Below are 17,091 nucleotides of genomic sequence, written 5' to 3'. Positions count from 1 at the left end.
TTACCAAATTTGGTACAATGGTTCCACTCTTAAATGCATTTTGCATATCATTCCCCAGACAGGTGTTCCCCATTCAATCACTTCCCCCGTAGTGATGCCACTGCATTTAAGAGATGAAATGTAATTTTAAATATATTAGAATTTCAATATTCACATTTTTCAGTAACTATTTATGGCATTTTGGGTGTAACTCCCCCCAGACAGGGCCGGATTAGCCATAGAGTAGAAGTAGCAAATGCTACGGGCCCCGCGCCATGAGAAAAAATTCCAGAAAACAAACTTCTTTCCGTACTTTTACCCGTTTAAATTTCACTCTACCTATCTCTTTTTATTTATATTTAGCTTTTCTAAATGCTCAGATAAATTAAAATCTTACTTTTTTTGATCGATTGCTTACCAGAAATTTCTCCCAATTGAAGTCTTAAAAACGCAATTTTAGTTGATATTTCTTAGTGGAAGGAGAAAAAGCTCCGTTGGGTCAGAAAATTTTCAAAACTGACCTAAAAATTACAATTTTAGGCAAAGTTTGGAGAAGGGAGAATTGGATTTTCTCTGGATTTTTTTTTTTTTTTCTTTTTTCAAAATGAAGTCAATTTTAAGGTATCTTAGGAAATTTAAGGGAGTTAGGGTCCTAAAACTTTCAGCTATTCAAGCCTTAAAAAAAAAAAAAAAGAAAGAAAGAAAGTTTTGTTTGTTTCATAACAATAGAGGAAAGGGGAAGGAGTTATTTCCCGAAATTGTGCTCAAAACTGAAGTCAATTTCAGGCTATCTTTGGGAGGAAAGGGTTTGAGGGATCGACCCATAGTATAGCTGAAAACAAAATGTCAAGCTATGAGGGAAGATTAGAGAAAGGGAAACTCCCCCGGAAACAATTCTGACTTCAAGTTTCAAACCGTGGTTTTAGATTATCACTGCAATGCTTTGGAGCCTTTTCCACCGAATGTTGAGATGTTAGGGAAATAGGTGGGTATTCTCATTTCGATTTTTTTTTTTTTTTTTTTTTTTGAAATTTTAAAAAATATTAAGGGCTTTCTCCGGAATTTTTCGGAATTTAGGCTCTAAAAACTCAAATTTAAGCAATTTTTGTTGATGGCAGGAAAAGGAGGATGCTGAAATTCTTAAAGCACAAATCCTAAAACCACATTTTAAGGCTCTCTTTGGTGATGTTAAACAAGAGAGGGGAAAAGGGTTACCATCCAGAAATTGTTTAAAAGTGCTTTCTTTTTAAAACTTTCGAAACGGGAGTCCTGAAAAGGTAATTATTAGTCATCCTAAACTCTTTTTGGTTACTTAACTTACTGTCAATTTATCACCCTCAAAATTTTCCGCCCGCGACACGACCCGTAGATCCGGCACTGTAAACAACAATGAGTAAAATTAAGAGATCATGATAGAAGAAAAGAAAAAGATTCTGAGACTTCACACTTATGCTGAGCGAAATAAATGAATTGTTAAGAGAATATTATTTTTTGATGAACTAAAATAATTATGTGTAGAAGAAAGACTTTAAATATCGTTTTTAATTTTTTCCCCTGAGTGGGAGGGAACTAAAAAGCTGCCACCCATGCCCCGAACCCAACCCCTTTCTTTTGCATCACCAAAGGTAGCCGAAACCATTTTTCATTCGAACTTGAAATTCAGAAAAATTCAGGAAGAAAATTGTTTAACATAATCGAAAACCCGCTAAAACTGCTTTCTGGAACTTCAGTTTCGAAAAATTTCCATGGGTGTAATCTCGAGCCCGATCCCGTCCTATAACGTCTTCTAATAAAGTGGCCTACAAATGCGTATTTTGGACTATAATTTCGAAAAATTTCCCCCCCCCCCAATGGGAGTATACCTCTCCCCCTCCAACATTGTTAACAATGGTCTAAAATGTACTTTTAAGACTTAAACTTCGAAAAATTTCCGGGTTGCCTCGGAGAGTGCCTGAACCCCATTCCATACCGAAACTAACCCGCGATGGCCTATCTATCACGTTTTCACAACTTCACTTTCGAGAAATTTCCAGGGGATGGCTTTCGCGAACTCCGCCCCAAAATCACCAAAGAACGTAACAAAAAACACCATTTCAGAGTGTATAATTTCAAGAATTTTTGCTTAAAAATGTGTTTTTAAATAATAACACATAATAATTTCAAAAACTTTACAATGGGACCTCCTTGAACACCACTCTTTCCTCTCTCTACAACATCATTAATGATACTCTACAGTTTTATTTAAGACTTCAATTTTAACAAGAAGATCTGTCTGGAACTAGACGAGCCTACTTTCCCGTATACCCATACTACTTTCTAGTCCCTGATCAATATTCTCAAAAATAGCTAAAATCGCAAATTTTTTCAAACATATTTTTAAAATACTTTAAGCTGATTTCTAGGAATAAAATATTTCTTACTCATCTAAAAAAATTAGATATGTAAAAAAAGAAAAAAAAACGAGCAAATAAAATAGCAGCAACTTTTAAACAAAGCAGCTAATACACTTTTTTCCATTAAAAAAATCTTTAACAGCTTTCAAAACGAAAAAATAATAATTAAAATTAATAAGCTCATTAAAAGAAATACATCATATCAAAAAAAAAAAAAATCGTTTCTTTTTCCCCTGCTGCCAAAAACATTTTTTTTAATGAACTAATGCATTTACCAAAACAAAAAAAAAAAAAAAAAACAATAAAATGTCAACTTAAAGAAATAATTTTCATTGTCAAAAAAAGGAGTCGGAGTCCGATTAATTGTCGGGCACAGGAGTCGGAGTTGGAGTCAGGTGCCCTTAAATTCTCGGAGTCGGAGTCTGGAGTTTGGCGTCAAGAGCTATTTTCAACAAAAATTTGCTTCAGATAAATCCGCCTTCAAGTACAGAATCTACATTGACTTTCAGTTCCCCGTAGGCGCTAATGTTAAGGGATTTGAACTGTTCAAAATTGAACGGAAAATTGTTCAAATCAAAAAGATATTTTATATACAAGTTTTTCATTAAAAGCATTTTTCCTACAAAGTTTGCTTGAAGCAAATTCACTTCACAGTTCGGAATTGCATTGAATTTCCCCGTAGGTGCTAATGTTAAGTTTTTTTGAACTGTTCAAAATTGAACAAAAAATAGTTCAAATCAAGAAGTCAAACATGGGAATGAGGTGTCCTCGTCGAGATCTTTCGAACAAAAAAAAAGTTTGTTCGAATCGGACTATTCATTCAAAAGTTATTAGGGGGGGGGGGACAGACAGACCGACAGACATTTTTTCCCATCTCAATACCCTACTTTCCAATTTTTAATTTTTCGATATTTATTTAAATATTTTATTTATTTTTGACTATTTTTTGTTTTTCGCGATATTTTTAAGATGCATTAAGCCTTTTTTCATGCTTTTTTTTTCTTTTTCTGACTTTTACTGGGAAAGTAGGCTAAAAAACTGCCTGAAGAGTCTGAGCCCAAATTTTTTCCTTTGATCTTACCTAAGATAGGATGCAATCGCGTTCTCCGACTACAATTTCTCCAAATAATGGCATCCGAATCTTCTCTTCCTAATATGATCAGGGGTCGTTAGAATTGAGTTTTTAGAATTGAAGTATCGAAAATTTTCCGGGGGTAAGCCCCCAGACCCCCCTTCCTTTATAACGTCCGAAAATTGCGTTTTTGGAATTAAAAGTTAAAAACATGTAGTAACGGGAAGACGAGGGACAATAGAAGGGGATCATAACCATCGTAAAGATCTAAAACTATATCCACATTTATATATTCATGCATGTTATAAGTCCACCTCTCGTCTCCATGAAGAAGTGCTATACTGTTTACTTTCGAAAACGAGGGCCCCTTGGAAACATTTGCTACGGGCCCCGCGCTGGCTTAATCCGGCCCTGCCCGCAGAAGGGTGTCAATTGGGGGGGGGGGGGGGAATTTGATAAAATAATTGTTAGTATTCGATAAAATAACAATTATTTTATCAAAACCTTTTTTTTTCCTCTGTCCTATAAAGAAAAATTATAACATTTTTTTTCATTTCACCAACCACTTTTACATGCAAAAAAATCATGTGCACAATGAAAGCACTTCTCTAAAATCAGGGCGGTCATTCCAAGCTCGTCAGCTTGCGAAATCGAGATTCTCGCTCACGTGATTGGTTGTGACCTAGAAGTGTCGCAAAGTAGTATTCTAATCTACTCGAATCTAGCCGCAAGCTAAGTTCGAGTAGATTAGAATACTACTTTGCGACACTTCTAGGTCACAACCAATCACGTGAGCGAGAATCTCGATTTCGCAAGCTGACGAGCTTGGAATGACCGCCCAGCCAACCTCCAACTTGTAAAGTCTATGGAAAATTGCATTTCGGATTTCACAAAGAACTTTTTTCGAACTCCGAACACAAAATATTAAAACTGTTTAGATTTTCTATTATTCAGCGATCAAATTAAAAAAAAAAAGAAAAAGCTTTGCTGAAAAGTAAATCTATAGACAAGATTCAAACACCCAAATTTGGGAGGAAAAATTGCAGTTCGTTTTTTGAAATTTTTTTTTTTTTTTCATCATTCAATTTATTTATTTTTGAAAACTTTCTTTGTGATTTTGGTGTTGTTTTTGCAATAGATAAAATCTTTATTCATTTCATTAATTTTCTTAAACAAAAAAAAAAAAAAAAACTTTACGGGGAAGATAGGCTAAAAATAGTTTGAAATACATTACCATTTAAAACTTTTAACATCATTTTCACAAATTTTATATTTTATTCATTTGCAGTAGACATGAAATAGTAAATGAATTAGTAAAAAAAAACTATCGTGCACTATAAAAGGAAAGAGAAAAAGAATAAAGAAATTTCTATTTATTGTAAAAAACTGTACTTTGCTGCTATTTACTTTATTTCGGAAACGTGTGTGAAATACTAACTCTATTTCTCAATGAGCGCAACTTTTAGCGCCATTTTTAAATCGGCATAACGCAAAAACTTACTGTAGAAATTGAAAAAAAAAAAAAAAAACTTATCCATGAATCAGTAAATTATGCGCTTGCGGGTGACGGAAAAAAAATGTGCCAAAACATTTAAGGCAGAAGGTAAAAAATTAAAATCGACGACTATTCAAATCCCTACGAGAATTGTGTAGCTTTGGCGAAACGTCTTCCGTGAAAGGTCGCAGTCACGTGGTCTCCCCTCACTTTCCCCCGCGAAAATTCCTGCCTCAACAACCACTCCCACTTGCTTTATCTATGTCTCAATGATCTAAGTGCCACCTGCACCATTTTCGGGGTTGGCAACATCCATATTCGTTTTCCTCATTCCAATACCTTTCAGAAAAACTGAACGGAAAACCACTTGGCCCCCAGTGCAGTTATAACCGCCCCCCCCCCCCCTCTGCCCCCTGCACCATTTTTTTGGAACTGGCAACATCCAAATCCGTTTTCCTTGTGCCAATACCTTTCAGAAAAACTAACTCTCATAATTGTATCACAAAAATCGCACGGGAGCTAAAATTTGACCGTTTGCTCCTCCGCAAAATGCATAAACTACTGTATTAGGATTTGCATCATTTATGTTAAAATCAATGCCTCTGGGAAGTGTTTTTACCCCCCCCCCCCTCCATCGCTGCGCCATTGATCTGACATATTATTTGGCTAATGGGCCAAAATGATTCATAGTTGATTGGTTGATTTTCCATGGATCTCCCCCACCACCACCGGGGACTTTTTGTATGTTAATTAAGAGCCCTTTTTGTACGTGTGTATCAATTTTTAAAAATGCGTTTTTCGTTTATTGACTGGACTACTATACGTACTTAAAAGTTACGTAGCTGCCATTTTGGACTTTCTTGTGTTTCGCAGTTAAGAGGAGAAATATCTCAAGCAACTGTACTTGAAACAGGCAATTTCATGCTTATGATCTAATGTGCTTAGATCTAATGTGCATTTTTTTTGTTTCTAAAACTCATAAGATGTTTTAGACATTTATCAACATTTTTGATTAGATAAAAATGTATTCACATTTTCCATTTGTATGGAGTTTTCACTAACGTGAAAAAGACTTTATTTGCTAGAAAAAAAAATGAATCTAAATCCATTTAATCAACATGCCGGTTTTTATGACCTGTCTGAATCTATAGTTATTGGATGTAACAATTGTGAATGTTATTTTAAAATGTTTTTATCTGCAGATTTTCAAACTATCATTTCATGTTTTTCAAATTATTAAATGATATTCAAATTTTCCCTGAATCGGGAAAGGTAAACGTCACTTAACTACATTTAACAAGAAGTTCCGTCTAGAACTAAACGAGCCTACTTTCCTCTATACCAATATCAACTTTCTAGTATCTGATCAAAATTCTCAAAATTAGCTAAAATTGCAAATTATTTATAACATAATTTTTTTAAATATTTTAAGCCGATGTCTCGAAATAAAATATGCCTCGCTCATCTATAGAATTAGATGCGTAAAAAATAAATAAACGAACAAATAAAGCAGCAGCACCTTTTAAACAAAGCATCAAATAAATTTTATTCCATTAAAAAGTCTTTAGCCGCTTTCAAAAAGAAAAAAAGAATTAAAATTAATAAGCTCATTAAAATAAATACAGCATTAAAATAAATACAGCATAAATCTTTTGTTTTTCCCCTGTTGCCAAAAAATAATTTTAAAAATGAATTAAGCTAATTTCAAAAATAAATAAAAACAATAAAATATCAACTAAAGAAAGAATTTTCATTGTCGGGAAAAAAAAAAAAAAAAAAAACAATCGTCTGCGCATATCTTTAACTGTCATTCCATGTCAACTCACACACTTAAAAAGAGAGTGCTCACAGATTATAACAATATTTTGCAGGTTCATACCCATTTACTAAGTGGTATAAAAAACCAAATTTTGACCCTCTAGCTGTTGTAGTTTTTCAGATATAAGGGCTCGGAATTTTAGTGTTTTGCTGATAGGCGCCCATATAGGGGGCTCAAGCCCCCCCCCCCCTCTCTTAGAAATGCAAACTTCCTTGGTTTTAGTACTTTTTTCTTTACACAAATGTAAAAAGAATTCTTCTCTATCCGTTAATGAATAAGTTATTAAAAGTGTCAAACTTTAATAACTCTAATCCATGCTGAAATCGGTTTCCATGGGGAAAATATCTGACCCCCCCCCCTTTAAAATTTTGCATATGGGTGCCCTTGGTTTTGCTCCACCGGCTCATACTTGTCTGACCATAACTCTGGAACAAATAAAGTTAGAAACTTGAACTTTATATATTTTGAAAGTTTACATTAAGAGCTTTAAAATGATATATTACATGACACAAAAATTCAATTTTTCATTTTGAATGTCATTTGAATTGACCTTTGACCTTGAGTATTTCCAAAAGTTATAATTTTAAAAATCTGAATAAAATATATTTTGTATAAACTGTTATTTTCTTTATTTGTGCCAAGTTTCATGTTGGGACAACACTGGGATCATGCATAATTTAAACTTTAATGTTGCCCCGAGTGGCCAAAAATCAATTGCAATCAATTGAGAGTCAAATATGTGTGCCCAAATGTGTCATAATCATGCTGATAATACAACATTAGAAAAATGGAAAATTCATTCAATGTGATGTACAATGAGTAAATTACATAAAATAATTATACAAGTTATCCATGCAGTCAAGCTTGACTTAACAGTTATATACTTCTTGACCATGCTTTGCTAAGTAGCTCTCTGCTTCTGCAATTTTATTTCTTCTTCCAGTTTCTGCACTTGAGTAAAAACTAGTCTCAAGTCTTCACGCACACAATGTTATGGCAGATGAAAAGGATTACAATCAGGTGCGCCTCGCTGGAAGGTCACCGGAGGCTAATATGAGCTTCCAAAAATGTCCGTATTCAGCAAACTTTGTCTGATGATGATTCAGCAAAACTATCATCATTCGGCAACATTTGGAGTTCTTTTTGTCAAAATTATGGTCATTCGGCGAAATTTAAAGTTCCATTCAGCAAATTAAGAATTTCTGACCTCCTAAAAATTAAAAGTTTGGGTCGCCTTTGCTTACAACAGACGAAAACTGCAATGCAATCACATGTTTAGGTAAAGAAAGTTCTAAAAGCACTTTATTAATTGTAGCATTCTATTAGGACTTTATAAACACGAGGCGGTTAGATGAATCAACTTTTCAAAACAGTTGCTTGTTAACTCGTTGACTGGAGTATTCCATTGTCTTCACACGAGGCAACTTCGTAGATTCAATTTTTCTTCTAAAAATACCCCACAACGCGGTTAAAACTGAACCAAGTTGACTCAACAAATTTACTCGTGTGTAGAGCGAACGCTTGGCAATGTCCAGAAGAGTTGAATCAACTAAAAAGTTGATTCAACTCATCGGGATGGGAACCTTGTTGTTGTATTGTTGTCTTGTGCCAGCAAGGCTGGCAATTTGGAGTGCGCTGCTTCACTTTTCCAACTGTACCGTAATTTGGTGTGAAGTCCGACTTCCACAATACACACATGCCATAGGCACCCATTAATAGGGTAGGTAACCATTCACAGCATAACAACACATACATACAAAGGAAGGATAAGGACAGGAGAGAGAAAGTACATCCATGCCCGAGCCGGGATTCGAACCCGGGACCACCCCATCGCAAGCAGGGAAAATAGCATCTGCAAGTCAATCTGAAGACGATATTTAAAAAAGAGCAATTGTAATTTTAAAATTGTTTTACATTTCTAATTTATCGTCTGTCAAACTTGATATATCATTATTTTTCAATTTATCGTCAAACATCCGTTGCATGAAACATTAAATTATAGCCGGTCCCCTAATTGTCCCAACATGAAACTTATCACAAATAAAGAACACAATAGTATGTATAATATATATATATATTTCAGATTTTTAAAGTAATAGCTTTTGGAAATATTCAAGGTCAAAGGTAATTTTGAATGACCTTCAAAATTTAAGATTGCATTTTTGTATCATATAATATATCATCTTAAAGCGCGTTTAAAGAGCTTTAAAATTGTATCAAGTTTTTGCATGTAGTGCAATTAGAACATTATGTGTGTTCAAAAGCTACTCCGTTTACCAAAATTCGATTTTTTGCAATGTTCACCGATAAAAGAATATTTGTATTAAAAATTTGAAAATTTGGGTTTTTAATTTTATTACTAAAAAACACTATCTCTGTACAAAATTTTAGAAAAATCGGAAGGGGTCAGCTTGAAAATCTTACTTTTTTGATCGATTTGATATGGAATGACTCTTAAGTAGAAACATAAAGGAATCCGAATTTCTCCACCAAAAAACTGAATATATGAATTAAAACTTTAGAGTGAAAATAAAAACAAGTTATTTTTACAATGATTATTTCACAGTAAAGACCATGGCTGCGGAGTCTGAGTCGGAATCAATCTCATTTTGGGATAAAAGAGTCAGATTCGAGAGCCGAAGGTATTTAATTCAAAGACTCGGAATTGGAATCGGTCATTTCCCTTAGAGTCCGCAACTCAGCCAATATTTGCGGATTCGAAGTCGGACTTATTTTGGGATAAGGGAGTCGGAGTCGAATATCCAAGAGTCAGAGTCTGTCATTTTTCCTCCGTGTATAAATTTTTGCCAAAGCTACGAAGTCGGAGTCGAAGTCGGGGAGTCGGAGTCCGACTAATTGTCGGGCACAGGATTCGGAGTCGGAGCCAGGTGCCCAAAACTCTCGGAGTCGGGAGTTTGTCGTCAAGCTCTATTTCCAACAAAATTTATTTGAAGTAAATTCGCCTTCAAGTGCGGAATCTACATTGACTTTCACTTTCCCCGTATGCGCTAATGTTAAGGGATTTGAACTGTTCAAAATTGAACGGAAAATTGTTCAAATCCAAAAAATATTTAAAATACATGTTTTTCATCAAAAGCTTTTCCCTACAAAGTTTGTTTCAAGAAAATTTGCCTCTAAGTTCGGAATTGCCTCAAATTTCCCCGTAGGCGCTAATGTTAAGTTTTTTTGAACTGTTCAAAATTGAACGAAAAATAGTTCGAATCAAAAAGTGAGATATAGGAATGAGGTGTCCTCACCGAGATCTTTCGATCAAAAAAAAGTTTTGTTCGAATCGGACAAAGTTATTAAGGAGGGGGGGGGGGGGACAGACAGACCGACAGACAAACCAACAGACCGACAGACATTTTTCCCCATCTCAATACCCTACTTTCCAATTTTTAATTTTTCGATATTTATTATTATTTTTTTTTAACTTTTTTTTTGTTTTTCGCGACATTTTCAAGGTGCATTAAGCCTTCTTTCATACTTTTTTCTTCTTTCTCTAACTTTTACTGGGAAAGTAGGCTAAAAACTAAAATTATTTTTATTCAATTGGGGTCTATGGAATTCATGAAAGATTTTATATTTCTATATAATGTTCGAACGTGTTTTCTATAAAACGTGATGAGGTTTCTATAGAGTACTCTATACAGTTTCTATAGAAAATTCATTATGTTTCTATAAAATGTTCTAAAAGGGTTTTCATAGAAACGAATAGAATTATGGCCTTCTTTGGCTCTATAGGATTGTTTTATAGGATGTTCTATATGATTTTTAATAGAAAAACATCTTATGGAGTCTATAGGAAATCGGGCCATAATTCTATAGAATTCTTCAAAGGGGGCTGTATTTTTTTTTAAAACTAATGCTGTAGAAAATTTTCGTAAGGGATTATTTCTACAATAATATCAGTTTTCTAGTTTAGATGTGTTGTAGAGTAAACCTACGTGGAGAGAGGGGCGACTGCTCATTCTTCTAAAACCCTTACTAGATGTGTTTTTATTCGTGCTGTTTAAAAGCCTCACAAAATTCCATGGTACTGGCATCTGGGTCTCCCAATCTTACAGATCCTTCAAAAAAAAAAAAAAAAAAAACCTCTATGACTGTCCTTTTTCCGGGCCCTCATAGGGTCGATACTCACAAGTAACCCTACCCAAGTGTAAACACGCTGATTCGAATATAACTTCGCACATCCGATAGATCACTTAAAAATATTGAACACGTACTGGTATTTTTTTACATTTTTCATCGTCAAAAAACACTTTTAACTCTGTGAAATTTACTCCTAAACATTGGATAATTGGGGGGGGGGGGGGGGACAATATATTCTTTTGTTTGAAATTTTGATTTAAAAATTCAAATAATGATTGAAAATTTGAAAAACGCAACAAACTAAAGTTGAAGTGTTTCAGGATTCTTCTGAAAATTTAAATTACTATAATAGGAGTAAGCCATCCTTCGCAATACTACCCCGACGCAGTGAATGACTCAGAAACTTAAATCTATCGTAAAGAAAGTCGTAAATCAATAGAAAGTTCTATTTATTAGCTTTACAATCAGTCATTTGTCAGAACACAGTTTTCGATTTTTTTGCGTATTTTGAGTTTTTTACAGGTTTATATTTTGAACAATTTTCAAAATAGATTTCTAAAAATTAGCAGGATTATTTATCTTGTCGTATGTGTCCTTTATGCCAAATTGTATTGAAATCGGAAATGGTGAGGTCAAGAAGGTGATGTATCTGACATGGAATTGTTCGGTAAGATTGCGAGGGATGGTTTACGTACCCCTATTAATAGTGTTTTCAGAAAAATCCTGAACTTGTCAAATTTAGTTTGTTTAGTATAAAGAATAGTATGAATAAAAGAATGTACTGTACCGCCCCCCCCCCCCTAATCCAATATTTAAGGATAAAATTCACACCGTTAAAAGTGTTTATTGCCGATAAAAAAGGTACTTATTGAATATTTTTAAGTGCTCTCTGTCGATGTGCAAAGTATTATTCAAATCGGCGTGTCACACTTGGGTAGGGTCAGATTTCCCCCCCCCTAGGTCACCTAGGTGATGTGACCAAACAAACGTAAAGGAGATTGCGTTGGGGAAGACAATAAGATGTTTGGGGCGTGGAGATATATTGATACTTTTTTGCACCGAGACAAGGACAAGGTTTGGTTTTGGCGCATGGAATTTGAACCCCCTTCTCTATTTACGCTGAAACGAAATGTATACTTTTAGAACTCCCAAACCATCAAATATCTTATTCGTTTGATTTACGATTTGACTCCACAGAGGAGCATCAGTCATACTTTGTAGATTTCTCATTTGGCATTCAATAGAACGTCTAGGAAATGTGTGAAATATGAATCATTTCACATATTGCTGGCTAGTTTTAGGCAATGCCGAATTTTAAATATGGCTGGTAATAGATATAAATCTGGTTAAAAATCAATCACCAATAAATAATTTAACTTGCGTTTATTTTCGGCCATGAGTTCTTAATGAGTCTTCATTCGTCATTTCACCGATCTCAACAAATAAGAGATTTTACTTTTCATTCCAGGAAAGGCGATTCGACCGAGATGGAATCCAGTCAGAAAAAGCCGTTGTATCATATTATCAATGGCGTGCGAATACCCAAATCTTTTTCACCGAAGTGTTTCCAAGAAGCCATGAACTATAAGCCAACGCCAGATGATGTAATCATTGTCACCTACCCAAAATGTGGGACCACATGGATGCAGAACATAGCGTTGTACATCTACCGTAAGGGACGAGAATTAGAAGATCCGAAAGACTTCTTCAAAATGGCTCCGTTCATTGATAACGTAGGACAGGCAGGTATCGATAATATGCCCAGACCAGGAACTTTGAAAACACATCTTCCATACAATTTGATGCCATATTCGCCAGATGCGAAATACATATTTGTCGTGCGAGATCCAAGAGATTGTTGTGTTTCTTTATATTACCACACCAGAAATATGATGAAATTCAATTACTGGGACGCAACGTTTGATGATTTCTTTGAAATTTTCATGAGAGGAGAAGTCGAGTATAATGATTATTACGACCATTTGTTGTCTTTGTACCCACATCGTAACGATTCTCAAGTATTTTTTACGAAATACGAAGACATGAAGAAAGACCGCAGAAAAGTGGTGATCGAACTTGCGAAATTTCTCGGGCGGGAATACATAGAAGCGATCGAGAATGACAATTCTGTATTGAATAATATTTTGACTTTCACTAGCTTCGAATATTTGCAGAAAAACCTTTCACCAATTTTTAGTTCTTCGTTTAATAAGGTTCCAGACGCAAATGGAGAAGAGTTATCAGAGTCAAAGAAGCAACTGAAAAAAGTTATGGAAAGTTTAAGTCCTCCTGAAAATCTACCTAAATTTCAGTTCATCAGAAAGGGGATAGTTGGTGACTGGCATAATCATTTTTCCCCCGAGCAAATTGAAAGATTTACTGCGAAGTTTAATGAGAGAACAAAGGGAACTGAAATCCAGGAATGGTATCCAATGAAATAAAAAAAAAAGTCTTTTCTACTGTGAAAATTAATTTTATGTGACATTTTTTTCTCTCGCGCATTTCTTACTGTTTGTATATTTGCATAAAATTGGGCTCATGAATATGTATGCTTTAGTTATGAACAATTATTTTGCATATTATAAAATGTTAACCTTTAACACATTCAAATTTTTATCCACGATAAATTAATATTTATATTCTATGTAACTTTGGTACAGTAAAACCTGTAAAGTTGACCACCCTTTGTAAGTTAACCCCCTGTCTAAGTTGACCGTTAATTTCAGGCACAGAATTAGATCTGTATCATACACTTCAACCTCTATAAGTTGGCCACCTGTTTAAGTTGACCACTAAGGTGGTGCACCGCAAGTGGTCAACTTACACAGGTTTCACTGTATGTATAGAAACAAAGCGGGGTACAGTAAAACCTGTAAAGTTGATTACCCTTGTAAGTTGACCACCTGTCTAAGTTGACCGCTATTTTCAGGCACAGAATTAGATCTGTATCATACACTTCAACCTCTATAAGTTGACCACCTCCACCTGTTTAAGTTGACCACTGAAGTAGTGCACCGCAAGTGGTCAACTTACACAGGTTTCACTGTAGTTAATAACGCGTAATTTTCCATGGAATCATCCTGGGTGACATCATTCAGAAGCTAACCTATTAAACAACACCCCGTTTCTTGAAACTGAATTTTAAAAATTAATTTAATAACAATGATGGGGTTTCTGAGTTTGGCGGTAGTGAATTTCAGAGTTTTGTAAGCTCTTAACAAGCTCTTCCCTGACAGAGAGAGAGAGCACAACACATGTCACGGAAAAGTTAGTGATATCACTGCAAGTCGATATATGGTCACAAATTTATGTTAAACAGTTTTGTAAGACTTTCATTATTATTCCTCACTCATAATGCCACCCCATCCCCTAATTTTTTACATTGCGATTTTCGTGCATTGTGTATTGTTAAGCTTTTATTATCCACTTCGCTGCCAAATGTACTGAAAGACTGCAATACAAATGAGACAAGCAGAAGCAAAGGGAGGTAAGTGGACATTTTCAAGTTTTGAGTAAAATGCGTTTAAAGATCATATCCTAGGTAGGCTTTCATTGAAACGTTTTTGTAAATCATGCTGTACAACAGCACCTACCAGGACTACAAGTACTATCTCTTGCCCCAAAACGGAGGAAAGGTTCACCTACCATTCGTACTGATTGTCTGTAAATTTTTGATTTTGGCACTTGCATCCCTTTGCTTCTCACTGCCACAAATGTACTTGAAAAATGTTGCAACTTGTATTTTTTATTTATTTATTTTTACTTCCTTTTACAAAAAAGGTAGTGTATTCACAAAAAAAATTTCACTCAAATATCGACCTTAATTTCCATTTTACTCACCCCCGAATGAATGATGAGTTTTTTTTTTTTTTTTGAGCAATCACGATTGCTTATTGTTCTCATTTGACAGTCCATGACGTTGGGATTATTTTTCAGCTTGGACCAGCACACCACCGCCCACCGGCGCGGCTGCTCTGTTCCTGAGCACTGTCCCCCGGAATCCACTTCTGCTGGGTGGTGGCGTCCATGTCCTTCACACGAAAGGCTCATACACACTCGCCAACTTGGGAGCGCCTTTACACACATACACAGGCCTACGTGCACACACTTAAGCCTGCACACACACAACTATACACACATAACCACCCAGGAGGAGGGACATGCTTGGGGGGGGGGAGCCATTTCTAGAAACAATAACTCTAATGAGTAGGGTCTTGTCGCAACTCGTGATTGCGAAAAACATAATTTGAATTCAAAGATTCAGAATTCAAATTAGATTTTTTTTTTCTGACTCGACCACACGTGGATAAGTGACTAAGAACGTACAGACACGCGAAATATCAATTTTGACGATTCCCGAGTTAGTTACAACGAGTTTTCTCGTGACGTCTGTATGTACGTATGTATGTGCGGATATGCGGATGTTCGTATGTATGTCGCATAACTCAAGAACGGTATGTCCTATAAAGTTGAAATTTAGTACGTAGACTCCTAGTGGGGTCTAGTTGTGCACCTCCCCTTTTCGTTGCATTCGGGTGTTTCTAAGGGGATCTTTTGCCCTTTTTTGGGGGGAAATCATTGTTAACTTCGATGTAAATTCAAGTGGTGTTACAATTTGGCGGACACTTGGCGATATATCGCCAGTCTTTTGGTCGCCAAGTTTTGTCGCCAACTTGGCGATTTTTTTTTTCAAAATCTGGTTTCAATTTGGCCACTGTTGGTGATCTTCAGAGAGTAAACTATTGAATCACATTAAAATTGTCAATAATGGGGAAATTACATTAAATTGGAGTAAAAGGAAGTCATGTGAGGCGCACATCAGCTCGTTTTTAATCAGATTTTTAGCGCGCTATGCTTATCCTGAAACTTTCTTTCTGTTTCTTCCATGTGAATACTTAAAATTATCAAAAGGCGCCATTCTTTTGGAACGACTTGTGGTCAAAATGTAAAACAGTCGTTCTGTCTATACGTGGTATACCCGTTTAATTTTCCTTATTTATTTATTTTTTTAGGAACCATAGCGTTATATGGATTGGGTTGTAGTAGTTGTTCAGTCTAGGTAGGAAAACTTTTTATTGCTCTACTTCCTTAGAGTGATGATCTCCAGAAACGAATTAGCTCCTGTTCTCATTGAGGATCACCTGTACACCAAACTATGGTACGGGGCTCTCTGAAGTGAGAATGCACACCAAATTTTGATTAATTCTTTGCAAAAATTCTTGACAGACAAATCAGACTTAAGAAAAACGTTCAATTGCACCACCGCTGATTGATTTTCTGCGACATGCTTTTGATCAGCACCTGCTCCTATAGAGGTCCATTTGTGCAGTGATATTTGTTATTTCTTGAGGTAAAGGTAATCACACTTCACGAGAAAAAATTTCGGTTGCGCCTCCCCATTTGAAGCGGTTGGCAGGAAACGATAATCAGCATTTGCAAACGCTTAGATCAGGAATTAGTAAAAGGAGGGAGCTAGTCCAATCATTGTCTAAGCAAAAGCTTGACAAAGAGCTCAAGTCACGTGACTCAACAACGACGAATAGTAGACACGTCTTATTGAACTTGAGGGTCACCTGTACTTCAATATTTCGTCACCTTGAGGTATAGACACTTATATGAAGAAAAAATATATAACTTGGAGAAAAAAAAATCGAAGACGAAATAAAAGCGAATGGTTTTATTTATGTATCCGTAGCTCCGTGGCTTTTTTCTTTTTTTTTTTGGCAAACTGGTTGGCTCCGCCCAATGCTCGTTTACGGTGCCCAATCGCCGAAAATTGCTTCGCAATCTTGCTAAATTCGAGATGAGTTAAGTCGTCTACCAAAAAGAATTAAATTGAAATACGTGATTCGACCAGTACAAAATGAAAATCTCGCTCTCACTCGAAGAAAAATAATCTTGTTTAAAATACGCATAGCAAAATCCAAAGTTCTTCGAAGTGTATCTCCGCCTTCCCCCGTCCGAGGTCCAATTTTCGTACCGAATTTCACAGCTATCGGTGCTATGGGGCTCTTAGGCATAGCAAAATTACTATATCGCACCTTTGCAAGAAAAGTGACACAACTCAAAATTTGGGGAAAATGTATTGACTATTGATTTAAAACCTGAATTTAATGCTCTTTCTTACAACAGAAACTACGACAAAGTTAGCTTTCATAACTGGTGCATGGTAGCGTAAAAACGAAAAAACCAATGACACATTATTAAAATTTCATAATTTAAATAGAATATTTTCGAACTT

At 35.4% G+C, this 17,091-nt stretch overlaps 1 protein-coding gene across 1 annotated transcript; it reads left to right on the top strand.

Annotated features, from left to right (window-relative positions):
• The first annotated feature begins 12,256 nt into the window (after positions 1–12,256).
• On the top strand, positions 12,257–13,437 carry LOC129220973 (sulfotransferase ssu-1-like). The gene has a single exon (XM_054855407.1). It carries the CDS (start codon positions 12,257–12,259, stop codon positions 13,289–13,291), a length of 1,035 nt encoding a protein of 344 aa, XP_054711382.1. The 3' UTR covers positions 13,292–13,437.
• The last annotated feature ends 3,654 nt before the right edge of the window (positions 13,438–17,091 follow it).

This window comes from Uloborus diversus, chromosome 4 (assembly GCF_026930045.1).
Source record: "Uloborus diversus isolate 005 chromosome 4, Udiv.v.3.1, whole genome shotgun sequence".
NCBI classification, from domain to species: Eukaryota; Metazoa; Arthropoda; class Arachnida; order Araneae; family Uloboridae; genus Uloborus; species Uloborus diversus.
The sequence above is the reverse complement of the archived record's forward strand: the minus strand, read 5'-3'. Positions and strand labels throughout refer to the sequence as shown.